Consider the following 24,115-nt stretch of genomic DNA (forward strand, 5'->3'; position numbering starts at 1 on the left):
AGTATGAATGGAAGTGTGCTATGAAGAGTGGCCTCTGAGATTGAATACATGATTATGAGATGCATTGTTATCCGTCGTATGGGCTGTGGCAGTCTCCCGCCTACGTTCGGATGTGAGGCTTGAAGCTGGGATTCTCACTCATGTTTATCACTCAAGAGGAATGTGGTAGGGCACTCTTCCTCAGAATGTTTTCCCTCTGAAAGGAGAAGGTGGTAGGGCACTCATCCCTCGGAATTTTTCCTCTTGAGCATGAGTTTCTCTCTAGTTGCAAGGTGGTAGGGCACTAACCACAGAATCATGCGGCATCCAGAGGATGGTGGTAGGGCACTCTCCCTCGGAACGTTCCCTCTGAAAGGAGAAGGTGGTAGGACACTAATCTGGGAGTTGCTGTCCGGATTTTCTGTCGGTTTGGCACAATAACCGACATGTGATATCACAGTCATAGGACAGAGATTCATCACGTGCATCTTCTATATGTTTGCTTGCTTTAATTACTTGAGTTTGCCTAATTGTATAATATGCCTACTTTCTTTTTGAATTACTTGTATATACATGAATACTACCTGTATTTTCCTTGCTTGCATTATCTGTGTTTGTTTGGTGATGAGGAGGTTAGGTAGGCGGTGGCGATGGGATCGCACGGAGGCTAGGCTGGTGAAGGCTGTGGGACAGCGGTGACTAGTTTTAGTTAGACACTCCCTAGGTTTAGATACCCTTGTTTATTATTTACGGTTTAAGTTATTTATGTTCATTAAGCTTGAATATCTATTTGGTAAGAAGCTCTAGGATTGCCTCTGGCATCCCGGGGTCTTACATCTTACATTATTAGATATTGTTACCATACTGAGAAATTCCGATTCTCATTCCATATGTTGTTGTTATTTTTCAGATGCAGGTTGCAACCTACTTCAGTGAGTTGCTTGATGGTAGCAGAGCAGAGGACCATATTCTATTTTGTTGTCATTTTGGTTATTTTGATTAGTACTCTCACTTTTTTATTTACTTTTGCCTTAGAGGCTTACTTTGAGAGTGATATTCTGTATTAGATGTTTACTTTCAAAACTCTGTATGTCAGTATTCCACTAGTCGGTCTAAACTCTGCAAGCTATGGCTAGTAAATTATGATTATTATACTCTTATATTTGTTATCTTGTACCTTTATCTTGTGCCTTAAGTTTGTAGCTTCGTGTGAATGTTTGTGCTTTGTAATTCCGTATTTGAGCTTATTTTCTTTATCGGGTCTTTAGAATTATTATTCTTTCTATATATATTTATGTATGAACCTTAGAATTGTCATAATCCTTGATTAACCTTTGCCTTACGGCATGAGGTAAGGCTTAGGGTAATTAGGGTGTTACAGACAAAACTGCGACTTTGTCCTTTTGGATTGAAAATCGCATAAGAAACTTAGATGAGAGGTCGTTGAAGCTGGTGACCAACCTTGGGGGGAGTTCATCGCTGCCTTTGTTAGAGTTGTCGGAAAGGCTTTGCAGCAGATAGCATCAGAGGCGTCGGCTAAGTACATCCGACTTTTAATGTTGCTCAAATGATGATTTGGGTTAGTGGTCCCGCGTCATACAGATCCATGTCATGGCTTTTGAAGTTCCTTAGAACTTTCGGCCTCATGATATCTTCATTGAATGGGTCTTCTCCCCTCAAAGGGGAATCTTCTCGGTCGCTTCGAGAGCTCTTACCTCGGAGATTGGATTCTAATCTCAAGAGCTTTTCTTCAAGCTCTTTTCGTCGTTCAACCTCTCTCCTCAGGTTTTTCTCCGCTTCTTGCTGTAGTTCTAGTTTTTGTTCAAGCTGTTCTAGCCGTCCTTGGTGGCCGTGAAGCAGCCCCATGAGGTCGGTGGCGTGAGGTTGCTGGTGCACGAAATTGCAATCACACTTTGCAATCCCGCACAACTAACCAGCAAGTGCACTGGGTCGTCCAAGTAATACCTTACATGAGTAAGGGTCGATTCCACGGAGATTGTCGGCTTGAAGCAAGCTATGGTTATCTTGTAACTCTTAGTCAGGATATCAGAAATTATCAGGATTGATTGTGAAAAGCAAAAGAACATGAAATAAGTACTTGTTTTGCAGTAATGGAGAATAGGTTGAGGTCTTGGAGATGCTCCATCTTCTGAATCTCTGCTTTCCTACTGTCTTCTTCTTCAAACACGCAAGGCTCCTTCCATGGCAAGCTGTATGCAAGGGTTTCACCGTTGTCAGTGGCTACCTCCCATCCTCTCAGTGAAAATGTTCAACGCACCCTGTCACGGCACGGCTATCCATCTGTCGGTTCTCAATCAGGCCAGAATAGAATCCAGTGATTCTTTTGCGTCTGTCACTAACGCCCCGCCTTCAGGAGTTTGAAGCTCGTCACAGTCATTCAATCATTGAATCCTACTCAGAATACCACAGACAAGGTTTAGACCTTCCGGATTCTCTTGAATGCCGCCATCAGTTCTAGTTTATACCACGAAGATTCTGATTAAAGAATCCAAGAGATATCTACTTAATCTAAGGTAGAACGGAGGTGGTTGTCAGGCACACGTTCATAGTTGAGAATGATGATGATTGTCACGGATCATCACATTCATCCGGTTTAAGAACAAGTAATATCTTAGAATGGAAGCAAGCATGATTGAATAAGAAACAGTAGTAATTGCATTAATCCATCAAGACACAGCAGAGCTCCTCACCCCCAACCATGGGGTTTAGAGACTCATGTCGTGGAAAGTACACCAAGAAACGTGTAAAGTGTCATGAGGTACCGATACAATGTCAAAAGATCCTATTAATAGTAAGCTAGTAATCTAGGGTATACAGAAATGAGTAAATGACGTAAAAATCCACTTCTGGGTCCACTTAGTGTGTGCTTGGGCTGAGCATTGAAGCTTTCATGTGTAGAGACCTTTTCTGGAGTTAAACGCCAGCTTTTATGCCAGTTTGGGCGTTTAACTCCAAGTTTTATGCCAGTTCCAGCGTTAAACGCTGGAAATTCTGAGGCTGATTTGCCACGCCAGTTTGGGCCATCAAATCTTGGGCAAAGTATGGACTATTATACATTGCTGGAAAGCCCAGGATGTCTACTTTCCAACGCCGTTGAGAGCGCACCAATTGGGCTTCTGTAGCTCCAGAAAATCCACTTCGAGTGCAGGGAGGTCAGAATCCAACAGCATCTGCAGTCCTTTTTAGTCTCTGAATCAGATTTTTGCTCAGGACCCTCAATTTCAGCCAGAAAATACCTGAAATCACAGAAAAACACACAAACTCATAGTAAAGTCCAGAAAAGTGAATTTTAACTAAAAACTAATAAAAATATACTAAAAACTAACTAGATCATACTAAAAACATACTAAAAACAATGCCAAAAAGCGTATAAATTATTCGCTAATCACAACACCAAACTTAAATTGTTGCTTGTCCCCAAGCAACTGAAAATCAAAGTAGGATAAAAAGAAGAGAATATACTATAGACTCCAAAATATCAAGGAAACTTAGCTCCAATTAGATGAGCGGGACTAGTAGCTTTTTGCTCCCGAACAGTTTTGGCATCTCACTTTATCTTTTGAAGTTCAGAATGATTGGCATCTATAGGAACTCAGAACTCAGATAGTGTTATTGATTCTCCTAGTTAAGTATAATGATTCTTGAACATAGCTAGTGTATGAGTCTTGGCTGTGGCCCAAAGCACTCTGTCTTCCAGTATTACCACCGGATACATACATGCCACAGACACATAATTGGGTGAACCTTTTCAGATTGTGACCCAGCTTTGCTAGAGTCCCCAATTAGAGGTGTCCAGGGTTCTTAAGCACACTCTTTTTGCCTTGGATCACAACTTTATTCCTTTCTTTTCCTTTTTTTTTCGAAATTTTTTTTTATTCACTACTTTTTCTTGCTTCAAGAATCAATCTGATGATTTTTTTAGATCCTCAATAACAGTTCTCTTTTTTCCTAATTCTTTCAAGAGCCAACAATTTTAACATTCTCAAAACAAAAAATTCAAAAGACATATGCACTGTTCAAGCATTCATTCAGAAAACAAAAAGTATTGTCACCACATCAAACTAATTCAACTAGTTTCAAGGATAAATTTCGAAATCCTGTACTTCTTGTTCTTTTGTGATTAAAGCATTTTTCATTTAAGAGAGGTGATGGATTCATAGGACATTCATAGCTTTAAGACATGAATTTTTAAATTTTATTAATTATGAATTAAGAACAAGACTCAAAAATTGATATAAGATGAGACTAGAAAATAAAAATAGAAAACAAAAAAAGATTAAATAGGCTCCTAATGATAGAGGTTTTCACAGAGTTAGGACTCAACAACCTTGATTTGAGAAGTGGATGCTCCCTCAACTTGAGAGGAGAGCTTTTGGCGTTTCAACTCTTGGAGTTCACGCCCCTGCTTCTCTTGTTCCTTCAGCAATTTGCAGAGCATGCAGTTCTGATTCTGCTGTTCTTCCTTCAGTTGCTCCATAGTTTCTTGTAACTTGATGATAGATGCTTCTAGGCTGGTCCAGTAGTCAATTTTAGGGAATTCAGGGAGGAATTCCTGCGCCCTCCTCTTGATAGAGTTGTCTTGCATTTGTCCTTCCATTGACTTCTTGGTGATTGGATGTTCAATGGGTATGAATTCATCTACTCCCATCTTTACCCCAGCCTCTTTACAGAGCAAGGAGATCAAGCTTGGGTAAGCCAATTTGGCTTCAGTGGAATTCTTATTTGCAATTGTGTAGATCTCACAAGCAATCACATGATGAACCTCCACTTCTTTTCCAAGCATAATGCAATGAATCATCACTGCTCTCTTGATAGTGACCTCAGAACGGTTGCTAGTGGGCAGTATGGAACGCCCAATAAAGTCTAGTCAACCTCTTGCAATTGGTTTGAGGTCTCCCCTCTTGAGTTGGTTTGGGACACCCTTTGAATTGGTTATCCATTTAGTTCCAGGGAGGCATATGTCCTCTAGAACTTGATCCAACCCTTTTTCTGCTCTCACCATTCTCCTATTGAAGGATTCAGGATCATCCTGCAGTTGAGGCAATTTGAAGATTTCTCTTATTTTGTCCAGATGGAAGTACATAACTTTCCCTCTGACCATGGTTCTGTAAGTATGGTAAGCAGTTCCAGTCATTCTCTGCTTATCTGTTAGCCACAGATTTGAGTAGAATTCCTGAACCATATTCCTTCCAACCTTTATCTCGGGATTGGTTAGAACTTCCCATCCTCTGTTTTGAATTTGCTCTTGGATCCCCGGATATTCATCTTCTTTCAGATCAAATTTAACTTCCGGGATCACTGACCTCAGACCCATTATCTTGTGATAATGGTCTTCATGTTCTTTGGTTAAGAACTTCTCTTGATTCCAAAGATTCTTTGGGTTATTCTCTTTCTTTCCTCTTAAATTGGTTTGTTTTCCCTTAGGAGCCATGATCTTGATGAATCTTGGCTTAGTGATCACGGAAAAGCACACCAAACTTAGAGGTTTGCTTGTCCTCAAGCAAAAGAAAGGAAAGAAGAGAGAGAGGAGAAGAGCAAATTCGAATGGTGTGGGGGAATGAGAAGGCCAAACGTGTTTTATAAGGGGGGAGAAGAAGAGATTTCGAAAAATTGAAAGGGGATTTGAGAAGATATGGAGAGAATTTGAGAGAAGGGTGAGTTTTTGAACAAGATTTGGGCTTGATTTGAGAGATTTGAAGAATGATTTTGGATTTTTGAAGATTTGAAAGTGAATGATGAAAGGTTGAGATGTATTTATGTAGAAAAGTATGGGTAAGAAAAGGAAAGTTTGAAAAAAATTTGATTGGAAATCAAAATCTTGGTCCCCCACCTTTCTGGCGTTAAACGCCCAGAATGGCACCCATTCTGGCGTTTAACGCCCATTTGTTGCCCATTGTGGGCGTTTAACGTCCAGCCAGGTGCCCTGGCTGGCGTTAAACGCCAGAATTCCCTTTATCACTGGGCGTTTTGCTAAACGCCCAGGATACTGCACACCTGGCGTTAAACACCCAGAATGGTGCCCATTCTGGCGTTTAACGCCCAAAATGGCACCTTTACTGGCGTTAAACACCCAGAATGGTGCCCATTCTGGCGTTTAACGCCCAAAATGCCCCCTTACTGGCGTTTTTTCGCCAGTAAGCTCTTTTTCTCTGCTTTTTGCGCTGAATCCTTCTGTAACTCTGTGAATTCCTACATTTTTGATACTTGCCTTTGTAAAAACAAAACATATAACCTGCTAATGACTGGGTTGCCTCCCAGCAAGCGCTTCTTTACTGTCTTTAGCTGGACCTTTACTGAGAATCACTCAAGTCTCAGTTTTGAGCATTCCTGCTCAAAATTGCCTTCAAGATAATGCTTGATTCTCTGTCCATTAACAATGAACTTTTTGTCAGAATCAATATCCTGAAGCTCAACATATCCATATGGGGACACTCCTGTAATCACATACGGACCCCTCCACCGGGATTTAAGTTTTCCTGGAAACAATCTGAGCCTAGAGTTGAAGAGCAAAACTTTTTGTCCTGGCTCAAAGACTCTGGATGACAACTTCTTGTCATGCCACTTCTTTGCCTTTTCCTTATAGATTTTTGCATTTTCAAAGGCATTGAGTCTGAACTTCTCTAGCTCATTTAGCTGGAGCAATCTTTTTTCACCAGCTAACTGAGCATCCATGTTTAGGAATCTGGTTGCCCAGTAGGCTTTATGTTCCAGTTCCACGGGCAGATGACAGGCATTCCCATACACCAGTTGGTATGGAGAGGTTCCTATAGGAGTCTTGAATGCTGTTCTGTATGCCCACAGAGCATCATCCAAGCTCTTTGCCCAATCCTTTCTTCGGGCTATCACAGTCCGTTCCAGGATTCTTTTTAGCTCTCTGTTAGAGACGTCAGCTTGCCCATATGTCTGTGGATGATACGGAGTTGCCACTTTGTGGCTAATTCCATATCTAACCATAGCAGAGTATAGCTGTCTATTGCAGAAATGAGTGCCCCCGTCACTGATTAGTACTCTGGGAACACCAAATCTGCTGAAGATGTGTTTCTGGAGGAATTTCAGCACGGTCTTGGTATCATTAGTGGGTGTAGCAATTGCTTCTACCCACTTAGACACATAGTCCACTGCCACCAGAATGTAAGTGTTTGAGTATGATGGTGGGAATGGACCCATGAAGTCAATTCCCCATACATCAAACAATTCTATCTCTAATATCCCTTGTTGAGGCATGGCATATCCGTGAGGTAAGTTACTAGCTCTTTGGCAACTGTCACAGTTACGCACAAACTCTCGGGCATCTTTATAGAGAGTAGGCCAGTAGAAGCCACATTGGAGGACTTTAGTGGTTGTTCGCTCACTTCCAAAATGTCCTCCATACTGTGATCCATGGCAGTGCCATAGGATCCTTTGTGCTTCTTCTCTGGGTACACATCTGCGGATCATTCCGTCTGCACATCTCTTAAAGAGATATGGTTCATCCCAGAGGTAGTACTTGGCATCTGAAATTAATTTCTTTCTTTGCACTCTGCTGTACTCCTGGGGTATGAACCTCACAACTTTATAATTTGCAATATCTGCAAACCATGGAGCTTCCTGAATGGCAAAGAGTTGCTCATCTGGGAAAGTCTCAGAGATCTCAGTAAAAGGGAGGGACGCCACAGCTACTGGTTCTATTCGGGATAGATGATCAGCTACTTGGTTCTCTGTCCCTTTTCTGTCTCTTATTTCTATATCAAACTCTTGCAGAAGCAACACCCATCTTATAAGCCTGGGTTTTGAATCCTGCTTTGTGAGTAAGTATTTAAGAGCAGCATGGTCGGTGTACACAACCACTTTGGATCCTACTAGATAGGATCTAAACTTGTCAATGGCATAGACCACTGCAAGTAACTCTTTTTCTGTGGTTGTGTAATTCTTCTGTGCGTCATTTAGAACACGGCTGGCATAATAAATGACGTGCAGAAGCTTGTTATGCCTCTGTCCCAACACTGCACCAATGGCATGGTCACTGGCATCACACATTAGTTCAAATGGCAATGTCCAATCTGGTGCAGAGATGACTGGTGCTGTGACCAGCTTAGCTTTCAGGGTCTCAAATGCCTGCAGACACTGTGTGTCAAACACAAATGGTGTGTCAACAGCTAGCAGGTTACTCAAAGGTTTTGCAATTTTCGAAAAATCCTTTATAAACCTTCTGTAGAATCCTGCATGCCCCAGAAAGCTTCTGATTGCCTTAACATTGGCAGGTGGTGGTAATTTTTCAATTACCTCTACCTTTGCCTTATCCACCTCTATTCCCCTGCTTGAAATTTTGTGCCCAAGGACAATTCCCTCAGTCACCATAAAGTGACATTTCTCCCAATTTAAAACCAGGTTAGTCTCTTGGCACCTTTTCAGGACAAGTGCTAGGTGATTAAGACAGGAGCTGAATGAGTCTCCATATACTGAGAAGTCATCCATGAAGACTTCCAGGAATTTCTCCACCATATCAGAGAAGATGGATAACATGCATCTCTGAAAGGTTGCAGGAGCATTACACAGACCAAAAGGCATCCTCCTGTAGGCAAACACGCCAGAAGGGCAAGTAAATGCTGTTTTTTCTTGGTCCTGAGGATCTACTGCAATTTGGTTGTAACCTGAATAGCCATCCAAAAAGCAGTAATAATCATGACCAGCTAGTCTTTCTAGCATTTGGTCTATGAATGGTAAAGGAAAATGATCCTTTCTGGTGGCTGTATTGAGCCTTCTGTAGTCAATACACATACGCCACCCTGTGACTGTTCTTGTAGGAACCAGTTCATTTTTTTCATTATGAACCACTGTCATGCCTCCCTTTTTGGGGACAACTTGGACAGGGCTCACCCAGGGGCTATCAGAAATGGGATAAATAATCCCAGCCTCTAGTAATTTAGTGACCTCTTTCTGCACCACCTCCTTCATGGCTGGATTTAGCCTCCTTTGTGGTTGGACCACTGGTTTGGCATTATCCTCCAACAGGATCTTGTGCATGCATCTAGCTGGGCTAATGCCCTTAAGATCACTTATGGACCACCCAAGAGCTGTCTTGTGTGTCCTTAGCACTTGAATCAGTGCTTTCTCTTCCTGTGGATTTAAAGCAGAGCTTATAATCAATGGAAAAGTGTCACCCTCTCCCAGAAATGCATACTTCAGGGATGGTGGTAGTGGTTTGAGTTCAGGTTTGGGAGGCTTATCCTCCTCCTGAGGAATTTTCGAAAATTCCTTTGTTTCCACTGATTCTTCTTGATCAGGTTGAGCATCCTTGAAGATGTCCTCAAGCTCTGATTCTAGGCTTTCAGTCATATTGATCTCTTCTACCAGAGAGTCAATAATGTCAGCGCCCATGCAGTCATTTGGTGTGTCTGGATGCTGCATAGCTTTTACAGCATTCAACTTGAACTCATCCTCATTGACTCTCAGGGTTACTTCCCCTTTTTGTACATCAATAAGAGTTCGTCCAGTTGCTAGGAAAGGTCTTCCTAGAATGAGAGTTACACTCTTGTGCTCCTCCATTTCCAGCACCACAAAGTCAGTTGGAAAGGCGAATGGCCCAACCTTGACAATCATGTCCTCTATTATGCCTGATGGATGTTTAATGGAGCCATCAGCAAGTTGGAGGCATATCCGGGTTGGTTTGACTTCTTCAGTCAACCCAAGCTTTCTGATAGTGGATGCAGGTATTAGATTGATACTTGCTCAAAGGTCACACAGGGCTGTCTTAGTGCAAGCACCTTCTAATGTGCATGGTATCATAAAGCTTCCTGGATCTTGAAGCTTTTCTGGTAAGCTTTTTAGAATGACTGCACTGCATTCTTCAGTGAGAAACACTTTTTCAGTTTCTCTCCAATCCTTCTTATGACTTAAGATTTCTTTCATGAACTTAGCATAAGAAGGTATTTGCTCAAGTGCCTCTGCAAACGGAATCTTTATTTCAAGAGTCCTTAGATAGTCTGCAAAGCGGGCAAATTGCTTATCCTGTTCCGCTTGGCGGAGTTTTTGAGGATAAGGCATCTTGGCTTTATATTCTTCAACCTTAGATGCTGCAGGTTTATTCCTTACAGAAGTGGTTGAAGAAGCCTTGTTAGAGGGATTACTGTCAGCACTCTCAGGTGTCTGATCCTCCCTTGGCGTCTGAACGCCAGGATTGGGTGGAAAATGGGCGTTTAACGCCAGCTTTTCCCCCTTTTCTGGCGTTTGAACGCCAGAACTGGGCAGGGAATGGGCGTTTAACGCCAGCTTTCCCCCCCCTTTCTGGCGTTTGAATGCCAAAAGTGTTCCTCTCTGGGCTCTTACTGTCCTCAAAGGGATTTTGAACAGTGGTTTGGTTATCCTCTGTCAATTGTTCCTTATTTGGCTGTTTGCTCTTTTGAGCAGTGTTATTCAGTGTCTTCCCACTCCTCAGTTGAACTGCTTGACATTCCTCTGTTATCTATTTAGATATTTGCTGTCTTGCTTGATTCAACTGCAGTTCTATGTTCTTGTTAGCAACTTTAGTTTCATGGAGCATCTCTTTAAATTCTGCTAACTGTTCTGTCATCAGGAGCAATTGTTGATTGAGCTCAATCATCTGTTCTTAAGGGTTAGGATCAGTGGTTACTTCCATGACTTCCCCTTTTGGAGAGAACTCATTACTAGAGTACAAATATTGGTTTCTAGCAACAGTGTCTATAAGCTCTTGAGCCTCTTCAATTGTCTTCCTCATGTGTATAGATCCACCAGCTGAGTGGTCTAAAGACATCTGAGCTTTTTCTATAAGCCCATAGTAAAAGATGTCTAACTGCACCCACTCTGAAAACATTTCAGAGGGGCATTTTCTTAGCATACCTCTATACCTCTCCCAGGCACTATAAAGGGATTCATTATCCTCTTGTTTAAAGCCTTGGATGTCCAGCCTTAGCTGTGTCATCCTCTTTGGAGGGTAAAAGTGATTCAGGAATTTGTCTGATAACTGTTTCCATGTCTTTATGCTTGCTGTAGGTTGGTTATTCAACCACCTCTTAGCTTGATCTTTTACAGCAAATGGAAACAATAATAGTCTGTAGACATCCTGATCTACCTCTTTATCATGTACTGTGTCAGCAATTTGTAAGAACTGTGTCAGAAACTCAGTAGGCTCTTCCTGTGGAAGACCGGAATACTGGCAATTTTGCTGCACTATGATAATGAGTTGAGGATTTAGCTCAAAGCTGCTTGCTTTGATGGGAGGTGTACAGATGCTACTCCCATATGCAGCTGTAATGGGATTAGCATAAGACCCCAGAGTCCTTCTGGACTGTTCAATTCCACTTAGGTCCATGATGGATAAAGGGAAATGATATGGATTGCAAGTAGATAAAAATATATTTATTTTTTTTTGAATTAACCGAAAAAAATAAAATAAAACAAAAGGAAAAAAATAGTTCAAAAATTAAAAGAAAATAAGATCAAAGTAAACTGAAAACTGAATCAATTAGTTAATTAAACAGATTTTGAGATTAGCAATTAGAAAGATATGATTGAAAAATTTTTATGAAAAAGATTTGATCTTTGAAATGAGGAAAGAGAAAACAATAAAATGACACCAAACTTAAAATTTTTAGAAAATCAAACACTAATTTTTCGAAAATTTTAAGGGAAAAACACAAAGAGGACACCAAACTTAGAATTTTTAAGGATCAAAAAGGGACTAAGGACATGCAAATTCGAAAAATAGAAGAAAAATAAAAGCATGCAATTGACACCAAACTTAAGATATGAAACTAGACTCAACTAAAAGACTCTAAACCAACAAAAATAAAACAGTCCTAATCTAAGCAACAAGATAAGCCGTCAGTTGTCCAAACTCGAACAATCCCCGGCAACGGCGCCAAAAACTTGGTGCACGAAATTGCAATCACACTTTGCAATCCCGCACAACTAACCAGCAAGTGCACTGGGTCGTCCAAGTAATACCTTACGTGAGTAAGGGTCGATCCCACGGAGATTGTCGGCTTGAAGCAAGCTATGGTTATCTTGTAACTCTTAGTCAGGATATCAGAAATTATCAGGATTGATTGTGAAAAGCAAAAGAACATGAAATAAGTACTTGTTTTGCAGTAATGGAGAATAGGTTGAGGTCTTGGAGATGCTCCATCTTCTGAATCTCTGCTTTCCTACTGTCTTCTTCTTCAAACACGCAAGGCTCCTTCCATGGCAAGCTGTATGCAAGGGTTTCACCGTTGTCAGTGGCTACCTCCCATCCTCTCAGTGGAAATGTTCAACGCACCCTGTCACGGCACGGCTATCCATCTGTCGGTTCTCAATCAGGCCAGAATAGAATCCAGTGATTCTTTTGCGTCTGTCACTAACGCCCCGCCTTCAGGAGTTTGAAGCTCGTCACAGTCATTCAATCATTGAATCCTACTCAGAATACCACAGACAAGGTTTAGACCTTCCGGATTCTCTTGAATGCCGCCATCAGTTCTAGTTTATACCACGAAGATTCTGATTAAAGAATCCAAGAGATATCTACTTAATCTAAGGTAGAACGGAGGTGGTTGTCAGGCACACGTTCATAGTTGAGAATGATGATGATTGTCACGGATCATCACATTCATCCGGTTTAAGAACAAGTAATATCTTAGAATGGAAGCAAGCATGATTGAATAAGAAACAGTAGTAATTGCATTAATCCATCAAGACACAGCAGAGCTCCTCACCCCCAACCATGGGGTTTAGAGACTCATGTCGTGGAAAGTACACCAAGAAACGTGTAAAGTGTCATGAGGTACCGATACAATGTCAAAAGATCCTATTAATAGTAAGCTAGTAATCTAGGGTATACAGAAATGAGTAAATGACGTAAAAATCCACTTCTGGGTCCACTTAGTGTGTGCTTGGGCTGAGCATTGAAGCTTTCATGTGTAGAGACCTTTTCTGGAGTTAAACGCCAGCTTTTATGCCAGTTTGGGCGTTTAACTCCAAGTTTTATGCCAGTTCCAGCGTTAAACGCTGGAAATTCTGAGGCTGATTTGCCACGCCGGTTTGGGCCATCAAATCTTGGGCAAAGTATGGACTATTATACATTGCTGGAAAGCCCAGGATGTCTACTTTCCAACGCCGTTGAGAGCGCACCAATTGGGCTTCTGTAGCTCCAGAAAATCCACTTCGAGTGCAGGGAGGTCAGAATCCAACAGCATATGCAATCCTTTTTAGTCTCTGAATCAGATTTTTGCTCAGGACCCTCAATTTCAGCCAGAAAATACCTGAAATCACAGAAAAACACAAAAACTCATAGTAAAGTCCAGAAAAGTGAATTTTAACTAAAAACTAATAAAAATATACTAAAAACTAACTAGATCATACTAAAAACATACTAAAAACAATGCCAAAAAGCGTATAAATTATCCGCTCATCAGTTGCCCCCCTTTTTTCTGGTTTGTGCATTTCAGAAGGGATTCCCTTTGGGTCTTTCACCCCTGAGGAGCCTTCTCTGTGCTGATTAGCCGCTCCTTATAGAGTGATTATAGCTCTGTCATTGTTACCTGTGTCTTGGTGTTCTTGCTCAGATTCAGACGCGGTGTTTTCGTCCTCGTTCATGTCGTCCACCATCACGCGTTGATCTCCCAGGTCACCGACAATGACGCCAATGTTATGTGGGTAACTTGAGATAGGTGGATTGGGTTTAAAAGATTGGCCTAAACGCCAATAGAAGGTGGCTTTCAACTTGCTGCGCGTCTAGGAGCCGCCGTCCGAATTTGTGTACGCAAAAGAATGGGAGGTGGTACCTGCAAAGACACTCCAATGCCTAAGTCAGCAAGGGGGTAAGCAGGTTTAGAATGTATTGGAACTTAGTTTTACCTGAGTATGTCAGTGTATTTATAATGGCGATTCAACTTTTGGAGTAGTTTCACTTCTGAAGGTGGATAACCGTCCCTTTATCTTAGGGTTGTTTGGATATTGCTTCTGGAAGTGGATGAGAGATTTTAGGGGCAGTTACTTATTTGAATAAGTGTTATCTGCCAGCTCATGTTGAGCCTGACCTCTTTGGGGAGGAGCCTATGTCGAGCCTGACCTCTTTTAAAGAGGTCAGGTAAGTTGTGAAGGCCAGTCTTTGGTTGGCCTTTTTGTCTTACTTAGGCCTGGCATAGTATTGGGTCAGGGTATGAACAGGTATGCAGATGATTATGTTTATTTTTTTTAATTGGATGGTTATTCTTTTGATTCGATTTACTCATGCATAGTTAACAATGGTTCGATATTTAATTCATTAAGTGTGCAGATGGTTATCATAATGTTAAGTTTTAGAAGATAATTTGGAAGTGGAGTTTTTTTTTTATTTTATTGGATCAATTCTAGAGCTCATTATTCACATTGTTTACAAAAATCATTGACTACCTAGCAAAATCTTTTTTTTTTTACACTTATTCTTCGAGAATATATATTAGGAGCGGGGTAGTAATTCTTTTGAATCTTTTCATGAAAGGGGGGACAAATATCATGAAATGAACTCTAATTAAGATCGAAAGCTTAAAGTTTGAAATTAGTCTTCCAAACAATTAAACGAATATTAACGGAATGCTAATGTGAATAATCGGATGCAACATTAGATTTTATAAAACAACGGTTTTTTTTGTTTTAACACTCGAATAAATAGTCCAAAAATGTTTTTGTTTTAGCACTCAAATAATCTAAAAACAACATCATAAGTAATATTTATTAATTTTTTTTCTTTTAAAGCAAGTGATCCGATATTATTTTTGGGCTATTTGAGTGTAAAATTAAAACTATATTATTGTATAAATTTAATGTAAAATTTGACTATCTATATTTACATTCTATTAATATTTGAAGGCCCAAAATTGTCTTGAAAACTCATGCGAGTTACGTTTACAAAATTTAAAAACTAAATTAAAGTTAACCTATAAATTTAGGACCTGACTAAAAATGTAATATAGGAAAAAATCATATATTTTTTGTAGTAATTCTTTTGACGAAACGTGGGGACAAATATTATGAAATGAACTCTAATTAAGATTGAAAGCTTAAAGTTTGAAATTAGTCTTTTAAACAATTAAACGAATATTAACGGAATGTTGATGTGAACAATCGGATGCAACATTAGATTTTATAAAACGACGACATTTTTTGTTTTAACACTCAAATAATCCAAAAAAATTTTTGTTTTAGCACTCAAATAATCTAAAAACATCATAAGTAGTATTTATTAAATTTTTTTCTTTTAAAACAAGTGATCCGATATTATTTTTGGACTATTTAAGTATTAAAACTAAAATTATATTATTTTATAGATTTGAGCATAAAATTTGATTATTTATATTTATATTCTATTAATATTTGGAGAAATCCATGCAAATTATGTTTACAAAATTTAAAAACTAAATTGAAGTTAACATATAAATTTAAAATTTGACTAAAAAAACGTAATGTAAGAAAAAAAACCATATATTTTTTATAGTAATTCTTTTGATAAAAGGTGGGGACAAAATATTATAAAATGAACTCTAATTAAAATGAAAAGTTTAAAGTTTGAAATTAGTCTTCCAAACAATTAAACGAATAAGGTCAAAATAATCCAAATAAAGAAAATTGGAATATGGTCACTCATCACTATGGTGCAAAATTTCAACCTAACTTCCCATTATAACCGCATTCAACTTCGCCTTTTAGCCATAACAAACTTCACTCATGAGAATCACAAGCAACAAAACACAAAAAAAAAAGATAAATTAAAGAAAAATAAAAATATTAAAACAATTTCCTAATTTTCATTTTTGTGTGATCCGAACTATTCTGAACTTTCAAGTTTTTTTCCACACATTAATCATCTTTGTAAGCAAGAAACAATCTCAAAGAAAGGTAAATCAAACCTTGAAAATAAAGTAATAATTAATAAAACAAATCAAATGCACCCTTATTCCAATCAACGTAATAATGGATCAAAAAGCAGCATCACTCCTTGGTTGATCTTAACTACCATCTTACTCTACATTCTATATTCTTCCAACCTTCTCCTCTTTAACAACAATGACCAACAGGATTGCCCTCCCATCACCACCACCACCGCCACCACCACCAGACTTGACGACACTGCAACACAACAAATTCTCCAAATTAGTACAGACAACAACACATCTATGACCACATCAACCGAAGAAGAAGTAGCAAGCATAGACAATGAGAATAAAGAAACAACACAACAAAAAACTTCGAACGACGATAAAACGGAAGACGAAGAAGACGAAAAAGAAACGATTATATCGTCAGAAGAAGAAGTGGAAAATAACTATCCTGTGGTGGTTCGGTTAACCCCGAAACAAACGGCACAAACAACCGAAACAGAATTGAAGCACATTGTTTTCGGGATTGCCGCATCATCAAACTTGTGGGAACAAAGAAAAGAATACATCAAGGTATGGTGGAGACCAAAAGAAACCAGAGGCGTTGTTTGGTTGGATCAGAAAGTAACAACAACAAAAAACGAAGGATTACCGGAGATTAGAATATCCTCGGACACGTCGAATTTCAAGTACACGAACAACCAGGGACAGAGATCTGCGTTGAGGATATCCAGGGTGGTTACGGAGACACTGAAGCTTGGGATGAAGGACGTGAGGTGGTTCGTGATGGGTGACGATGACACGGTTTTCATAGTTGACAACGTTGTTAGGATGCTTCAGAAGTATGATCATCGACACTTCTATTACGTTGGCAGCACTTCCGAGAGCCATATTCAGAACATGCATTTCTCATATGCCATGGCTTATGGCGGTGGTGGCTTTGCTATAAGCTACCCTTTGGCGGTGGAGCTCGCTAAGATTCAAGATCGTTGCATTCAACGCTACCCTGCTTTGTATGGAAGCGATGATCGGATTCATGCTTGCATGGCTGAGCTTGGTGTCCCTCTCACTAAGGAATTTGGCTTCCACCAGGTTTGTAAAAGTTTGATTATCTAATAACTAATTGATTATATTTAATCATGATTATGATGTGTTGGTTGTGCAGTATGATGTGTATGGAAACCTATTAGGTCTATTAGGGGCTCACCCAGTGGCGCCACTAATTTCAATTCACCACCTTGATGTGGTGGAACCAATATTCCCAAGGATGAGCAGAGCAGAAGCAATGAGACACCTAATGGAATCTGTGCGTGAGGATTCAGCCAGCATAATGCAACAATCAATCTGCTATGACAAGACCAGATATTGGTCAATCTCAGTTTCTTGGGGCTATGTGGTTCAGATAATAAGGGGAATGTTGCCACCTAGAGAGCTTGAAATGCCTTCAAGAACCTTTCTAAATTGGTATAAGAGAGCTGACTACACTGCATATGCATTCAACACAAGGCCTGTGTTCAAACATCCATGTCAAAAGCCATTTGTTTACTATATGTCTAGAACTTACTTTGATTCATCAAGGAAACGAGTTATTGGTGTTTATAATCTTGATACCGCTGCTAAACCTCCTTACTGCCGATGGAGAATGCCTTCTCCAGAAATAATCACTTCCATTGTAGTTACAAAATCTCCTGATCCTCTAAGATGGAAAAAGGTATTCATACTTTTTTTTGGAGACATCTTATGTGTTCATTCACATGCATAAATCTTTGAAATGGATTTCATTTTTATTATTTTTGTTGATAAACCACACATACTTGTTATGATTTGCAGTCACCAAGGAGAGATTGTTGTAAAGTTCTACCATCGCGTAAGCCCTCAACTCTGTACATATGGGTGGCAAATTGCCGGGAAGGTGAAGTTATTGAGATGCAGTAGAATGTGACAGCGTACATATATTGTTCCAATCATATGTTTTTACCATTTTTGATCCTAAATATGTTTCAAGACACACAAGGAATGATGAATAAATTAAATGAGTCCTCCTAAAGGTGGAAATTGAGCTTCCAATGATATTAACAATTTCCAGCCTCTAGTAGTTTTTGCACCAGAAAAGCCACACAGGAGAGAAATTTGAGATGCTTCTTTTTTGTTCTTTTCATCTTTTTCGTCTATGTAAACTATCCAAGGATATCATCAGTTGTGTAGTTTGTCTTGAAATGTAATGTAGTTTGTCTTCAAGTGAATATTAGAGTTTTCTTCATCAAAGTGATCGGAGGACACTGAATATTACAGTTTTCACTTGCCATCAATCCATAGTTCATTTTTTATATATATATAAAAGTAGTTATTTTTTGTTGCCACCAAATTGTATCAAATCTTTAGCAATTTCAGATATTATTCGTTTTTAGGGATGGAAGCAAGTTAACTCAACTCATAAACCAGCTCGACCTCAATTTAAACTCATCATATCTTGTATTTTACACACACATAGACATATATTATTTTTATATATAATTATGACAAAGGATATAAATTATAACTGATAGAGATATAAGTTTTTTTTATTTATATAAAATTATAAATTATGTTCATGATATTTGAACTTACTAGATGAGCTTAAACATGAGCTTAAACTTTACAAAAATATACTCAATTATTAATGAGTCAAAGTGTGAATCAAATTCAATTTTCATGAGCTGGATTTAAACTTAAACTTAGCTTGACTCACTTCCAGCCATACTCGTCGTATTTTGAATTTTATTTCACGTGTTCAAGCCTCGAAAGAACAATCAATCATTATAAAATTTCTAACATTGTCGTTCTCGAAATTCAGAGCAATGTAACTAAAAAAGGTGATAACAACATATTTTAATCACAAAGAAAGAGTAATAAGTGTACAAGCAAAATCAATTGTAAAATCTTATATACATAATCAACAGCTACAAGTCACAATCATAGATGTATATACATATATATGTTAATTAATTAAAACAGAAAAAAGTAATAATATACAAACAGCACTATTTTATACCAAAAAGAAAGAAAAAAAAAACAAGAACAGAAGTATCTTGAAAATCATCAGTCATCTTGGTTGTCGTTAATTTCTGGTGTTACTTGTCGGAAGGGTAGCCACTCAGAACCAGCGGGGTTGTGAGTATGGAACTAAGAGGACGATCAGGAGCAAAAAAATCGTAGTAGTAGCTGCGTTCTCCACAGTCTTTTCGCTCTTTGTGGCGGCCAGAGCAGCGCCGCCACTATGCTCTTGAATATTCTAATCTTGACTCGGCTCCTTTTCGGTAGTAACATATGTGTGTCTCTGACGGTGGTGGTTATTCGTTTAGCATCTGCATTGGCCATTGAAAAAAAAAACAGAAGAATTGAACAGGAAAAATGAACAAATGGTGGTTGGAGAAGGTGGAATCTCAAAAAGACAAAAAGAATAAGAATGAAGAGCAAAAAGAAAAACAAACCTTTTGTTTTGGTTGTGAATTGTAACAAGAGTGAGAGTTGTGTTATAAAGGGATCAAAGAGTTACTTTGCTATTCAAGTTTCTCCTTTGAATTTTATTTCACGTAGTTATGGAAATGTAACTAATGTTTGAAGACTTTTCACACTCCTAAAATCAAAAATGTTTGGTAACCAAAGAAAATCAGCCAAAATCAGCCATAACTTGCCTTATTTAGCATTCATTAATTGTTGCGACAATTAATGAATACTAAATAAGACAAGTTCTGACCGTTTTTTTTTTATCTACCTAGCATTACCCCCTTAAATAAACGTTAATTTGTCAAATTATTTATGGTAAAATCACGTTGTACAGACAGAGTCATAAATTCAAGGATTATTATTTTTCTAACAAAAGAAACCAACTCGTATGCAATAACTGAAATAAACTTTCCTTTGTTTTGGTGATCATATTATATACATTGATCTTTAACATAATATATTACTTTATAGATTGGAAATAAATATGCACTATAAAAAGATGGGAACTCATTATTCATATAACATATTCAATTATTCATATTCAGTTTTCCACTTGAATAGTGAATTTAGTTTCCATCTTGGCACTCTGGAGCAGAACATCGGCATGGAAATTTGAGTTTGGAAGAACACAGAAAACATTCTGTTCAAACTGCAAACACATGCACTGGAGTCTGAAGGTGGTAGCAGATGTTTAACAAAGATGAAGATCATAAAGTCACTTATTGTTGCAGAGGATAAAGCAACCATTTGCATTTGCATTAAGAGAAACAGAGCTCACATTTACACCGAGATGGTGAAGGAGGAGGGACTAAAAGGAAGAAACAAAGGCTTGAGAGTTTTGAAGATGCACCACCCGTTATCTTTCCTATAAAACAAAATTGATAACCAGGCACGTCACAGCATGGTTTTGTGTTCAGAAAAATGAGCTCCATTTTGCTAACCTCCAGAACTTCATATCTCAGAACCATTTCTAACAGAACATTCGGGGTCATCACTCCTTTCTGTCTCAGAACCGGTGCTTGCGACACACCATTGGTCATCCATTTTCTGATTTGGAGATGGACTTTTTGAGACTGAATAAGTGTGAGGATCGTATTTCTGCGAAGCAAGGAAGTCTAGAGCTGTAACCACATCGGCCGTGTTAGGCCGCATATTAGGCTGTTCTTGTAGACACATCGCGGCAATGGCAAGAGCTTGGTACAGGCCTCTCACTGGATATTTACCTTCAAGCAATGGATCAACCATCTCTGCGAATCTTTTCCGGTCTTTGAATAAAGGCCTTGCCTGCAGAACAAATATATGGCTTGTAAGGTAATGTTTTAGGATGGAAAAAAATGTTTTTTGACAACTTAGTTAACTCATTAATTTGGCAATAAACCAGCAACTTTTCAAATTAGAATTTTTTCTCTTCATTATCATCAATTCACTGATTGAAACAACACATAAAGATCAATGCTGACAAAGGAGCTCAAAAGAAAATGTTGGGGATTATATCAAGTGCTATTTACCACTCAATATTAAACATGCATAATGAGACTGAAAGCTTGAGTTAATCAAGACTATGAGCATAACATCTGAACCAACTTTGTGAAACAACATTACAATTTTGAGCATTAATGAGATATAAGATTTTTCATTAGTTTCTAATTGGAGTTTCCTTTGTGTTTGTTGAAGGGAATTCTGGCATGAAACTCAGCTAGACAAATTTTTAACAAGGACAATCACTATAAAAGATGGGATATAAAATCAACAAACAGATGCAGCTTAAAATAGTAAAGGTTAATAGGTAAAAGAGCATTGACATACCCATGCAACTAGATTTTCTTCCTTTTCAGGTCTTCTATGGTCGATGACTTTCCTTCCTGTGATGAGCTCCAAAAGAACAACACCAAAGCTGTAAATATCAGACTTGAATGTCAACTGACCCGTCATTGCATAATCTGGAGCACAATAACCATATGTGCCCATAACCCTCGTCGAAACATGAGACTTATCACCACTTGGGCCTACTTTCGCTAAGCCGAAATCAGACAATTTGGCATGATATTTCTCATCTAGCAAAATGTTAGAGCATTTCAGATCACGGTAAATGACAGGAGGCTTCATTTTATCATGCAAATACTCCAACCCCTTCGCTGCACCGGCCGCGATTTTCATCCTTGTATTCCAACTTATCGGTCTTTTTCCCGGTGGAAGATCTAAGGGAGCAAGCAACACAAAAATATTAAGACAAACATCACATTATTCTACTCCAAATGAATCAAAGTTATTAGGATGTGAGTATGTACCATGTAAATGGTGCTCCAAAGATCCCAATGGCATGTACTCATAAACCAATAGCCTCTGATCTCCCTCGGCGCAAAACCCAATCGACTTGACAAGATTAGGATGATCTACCAAACTCAAAGTCAAAACTTCTATAACAAATTCCCTAATTCCTTGAAGGCCATGAGGGTCAAGTTGCTTTATAGCTACAACCTACATCCATAACAAACAAACCTCAACCTCAACACATGACAATAGCTGAATTAGAATGATGCATCAACATTAATTTATTTGAGGTACTTGTTTGTTTCTTGACAAACCTGGTTTATGCTCTCCAAGTGGCCCTTGTAAACCTTGCCAAAACCTCCTTCACCAAGAAAACAATCAGGCCTGAAATTCCCTGTTGCAGCTGCAAGCTCATCAAAAGTAAAGGTCATCGCTTTGTTGACGTTGCTGGGGTTTCCATTGTTATCTCTCAAATTCAACTTCTTCACGTCCAAAGAAAGTTGATTTTCATCATCATTGGAATTGCCTTCTCTTTTAACATTCGCTTTCACATTCAAACCAACTCTGCCCTTATTCCTCTCTGCACAACAATCAAACCAAAGCAAAACATAATAAGGGACACAAAAAGACACAAAAGGACAAAGCCCCTATTCGGATTATGGATTGGACCATTCCATTTCCATCCATGCAAACAAAAGAAGAAACAGACAAAAAGAAAAGGAATATGAAAAAGTTTAAGCCTTTAGAAATATCTAACGCATCCATGTTCAAAATTCACCATCCTACATAATTTCCAGACACAAACAAAGACAACACAATCAAATTCACAAGTACCATCGTCTTCGGATATGCCACTGCCACAAAATTGGAAAAATTTTCCTGGAAACATGTCTGAGAGAGGAACAAAAACATGACTTTATGAATTAGGACACAAATGGGAGGTGAGATTGAACAGGATCATATGAAACCTGAAAGTATATTTTATTTTAGCAAAATGCATGTGATTTGATTAGAAACAATGAAATAGTAAAAATATTTACCCTCAAAGGCATTATTTTTATTATTGTTGCTGTGTTTGGGGCTATTATTGCTATGTACATTGCTGACTAATCTTTTTCGTGGTTTTCCTATGCAACGCAAGCAACCCATTCTTCTTTTTTTTTTTTTTTTGGTTCCCTTTTTCTGTGAGTCGCAAGAGACCCCAAACACAAGCACAAACACAAACAGAATCGAGAGTTTAGATGACTCCGGAAAAAGTGTCACAGGCTGTGTGTGTAAGAGAGAGAGAGAGAGAGAGAGAGAGAGATGTGGTGTTTTTTTTAGCTGGGGTTTAATTTCAATATATATTTCTGGGTTTATACGCGGTGTACGTGAATTGCAAAAGATATGTTGTGTGGAGCCAATTAGAGGAAGCCACGTGGAAGGAGAGAGGTCCTTTTCATCATGGGATTTCATATCTTTTACACCTCAATGTGAATGAATTAAACTAGTCTTTTACTACGAGTCTTGTATGTCGTTATTTTTATATAAAATTAATAATTAAATTTTATAAAATTATTATTTAATAATTTTTATAATTTAGAAATATGCAAAAGAACTGTAATTTGCTTTTATTTAAAAGCCATGATATTATGATATATTATGTAACGAAATAAAATTGGCAACAATGAATGTGAATTGTGATAGTCAAACATTTTTTTTTTGTTTCTTTTTAGGTGCTGGAAAGCAAAGCTTCCTTTAACAGTATATTGTATATAATATAGTGAACAATTATATATTTGTATAAAATATAAAAATATTATATATATCCCAGAATTCAGTCAGTATGTATTGTTCTATTTATTTCGATGTGTATTTTATATAAAAATATTATTACAACATATTGAAATTTGTTAGACAAAGAATAATCCGGTCAACTTGTGAAAGGAAAAATAATCCACCTGAGTTATGAGGTATGAACTATGAAGTGTGAAGAGCAAACCTACGCGTATTGCACTTATGGTTTTGTTCTTTTATCACTGTGCATTCCAACTAATGGTTATCTACACGTTACGGCTAATAATTTCATTTTTAAGATAACTTTAATTTGATCCCAGCTATGGTTACTACTATGCTGGATATATATATTACTGCTCCTGTTTAAAATTTGAAACAAAATTTTTATTACAAATGCTCTATTTTATTGTAGTGTTACTATTCAAAAGTTATTATATACAGGTTCCTTTTCTTTTTTTTTTTTGCAGATAATTATTCAGATAGTAATACCCATAATTGTATATTAACAGAAACCTACAATAATATAATATAATATCACATTATTTTTGTTCTATTATATATAATGGCTGGAGATGAAAAGAGATCTGGTTCATAAAAAAAAAAAAGTAAGTGTCTATCATTTAGACCAATCTTATATTCATTTATACAAATTTAATCATTAAAATGATATATTATTACTATATATGTTAGTGTCTATTTATTACAACACACTAATATAAGGTAAAGAATTTAATAATATAATGTAGTGGTGT

At 38.1% G+C, this 24,115-nt stretch overlaps 2 protein-coding genes across 3 annotated transcripts; one reads left to right on the forward strand and one right to left on the reverse strand.

Annotated features, from left to right (window-relative positions):
- Positions 1 to 15,883: 15,883 nt before the first annotated feature.
- LOC112708370 (uncharacterized) lies at positions 15,884 to 17,858 on the forward strand. The gene is made up of 3 exons (XM_025760532.3): positions 15,884 to 16,922; positions 16,996 to 17,541; positions 17,661 to 17,858. Exons 1-3 carry the CDS (start codon positions 15,897 to 15,899, stop codon positions 17,763 to 17,765), a joined length of 1,677 nt encoding a protein of 558 aa, XP_025616317.2. The 5' UTR covers positions 15,884 to 15,896; the 3' UTR covers positions 17,766 to 17,858.
- A 1,904-nt stretch (positions 17,859 to 19,762) lies between these two features.
- On the reverse strand, positions 19,763 to 22,910 carry LOC112706746 (probable serine/threonine-protein kinase PBL7). 2 transcript variants are annotated; one of them, XM_025758191.3, is made up of 5 exons: positions 22,628 to 22,910; positions 21,902 to 22,167; positions 21,605 to 21,794; positions 21,123 to 21,514; positions 19,763 to 20,600 (listed from the first exon to the last, which is right to left on the reverse strand). In XM_025758191.3, exons 1-5 carry the CDS (start codon positions 22,734 to 22,736, stop codon positions 20,268 to 20,270), a joined length of 1,290 nt encoding a protein of 429 aa, XP_025613976.1. In that variant the 5' UTR covers positions 22,737 to 22,910; the 3' UTR covers positions 19,763 to 20,267. The 2 variants fall into 2 exon arrangements, with proteins under 2 accessions (XP_025613976.1, XP_025613977.1); XM_025758192.3 differs by having other exon boundaries at positions 22,422 to 22,893.
- Positions 22,911 to 24,115: the final 1,205 nt, after the last annotated feature.

This window comes from Arachis hypogaea, chromosome 8, assembly GCF_003086295.3.
Source record: "Arachis hypogaea cultivar Tifrunner chromosome 8, arahy.Tifrunner.gnm2.J5K5, whole genome shotgun sequence".
Lineage (NCBI taxonomy): Eukaryota > Viridiplantae > Streptophyta > Magnoliopsida > Fabales > Fabaceae > Arachis > Arachis hypogaea.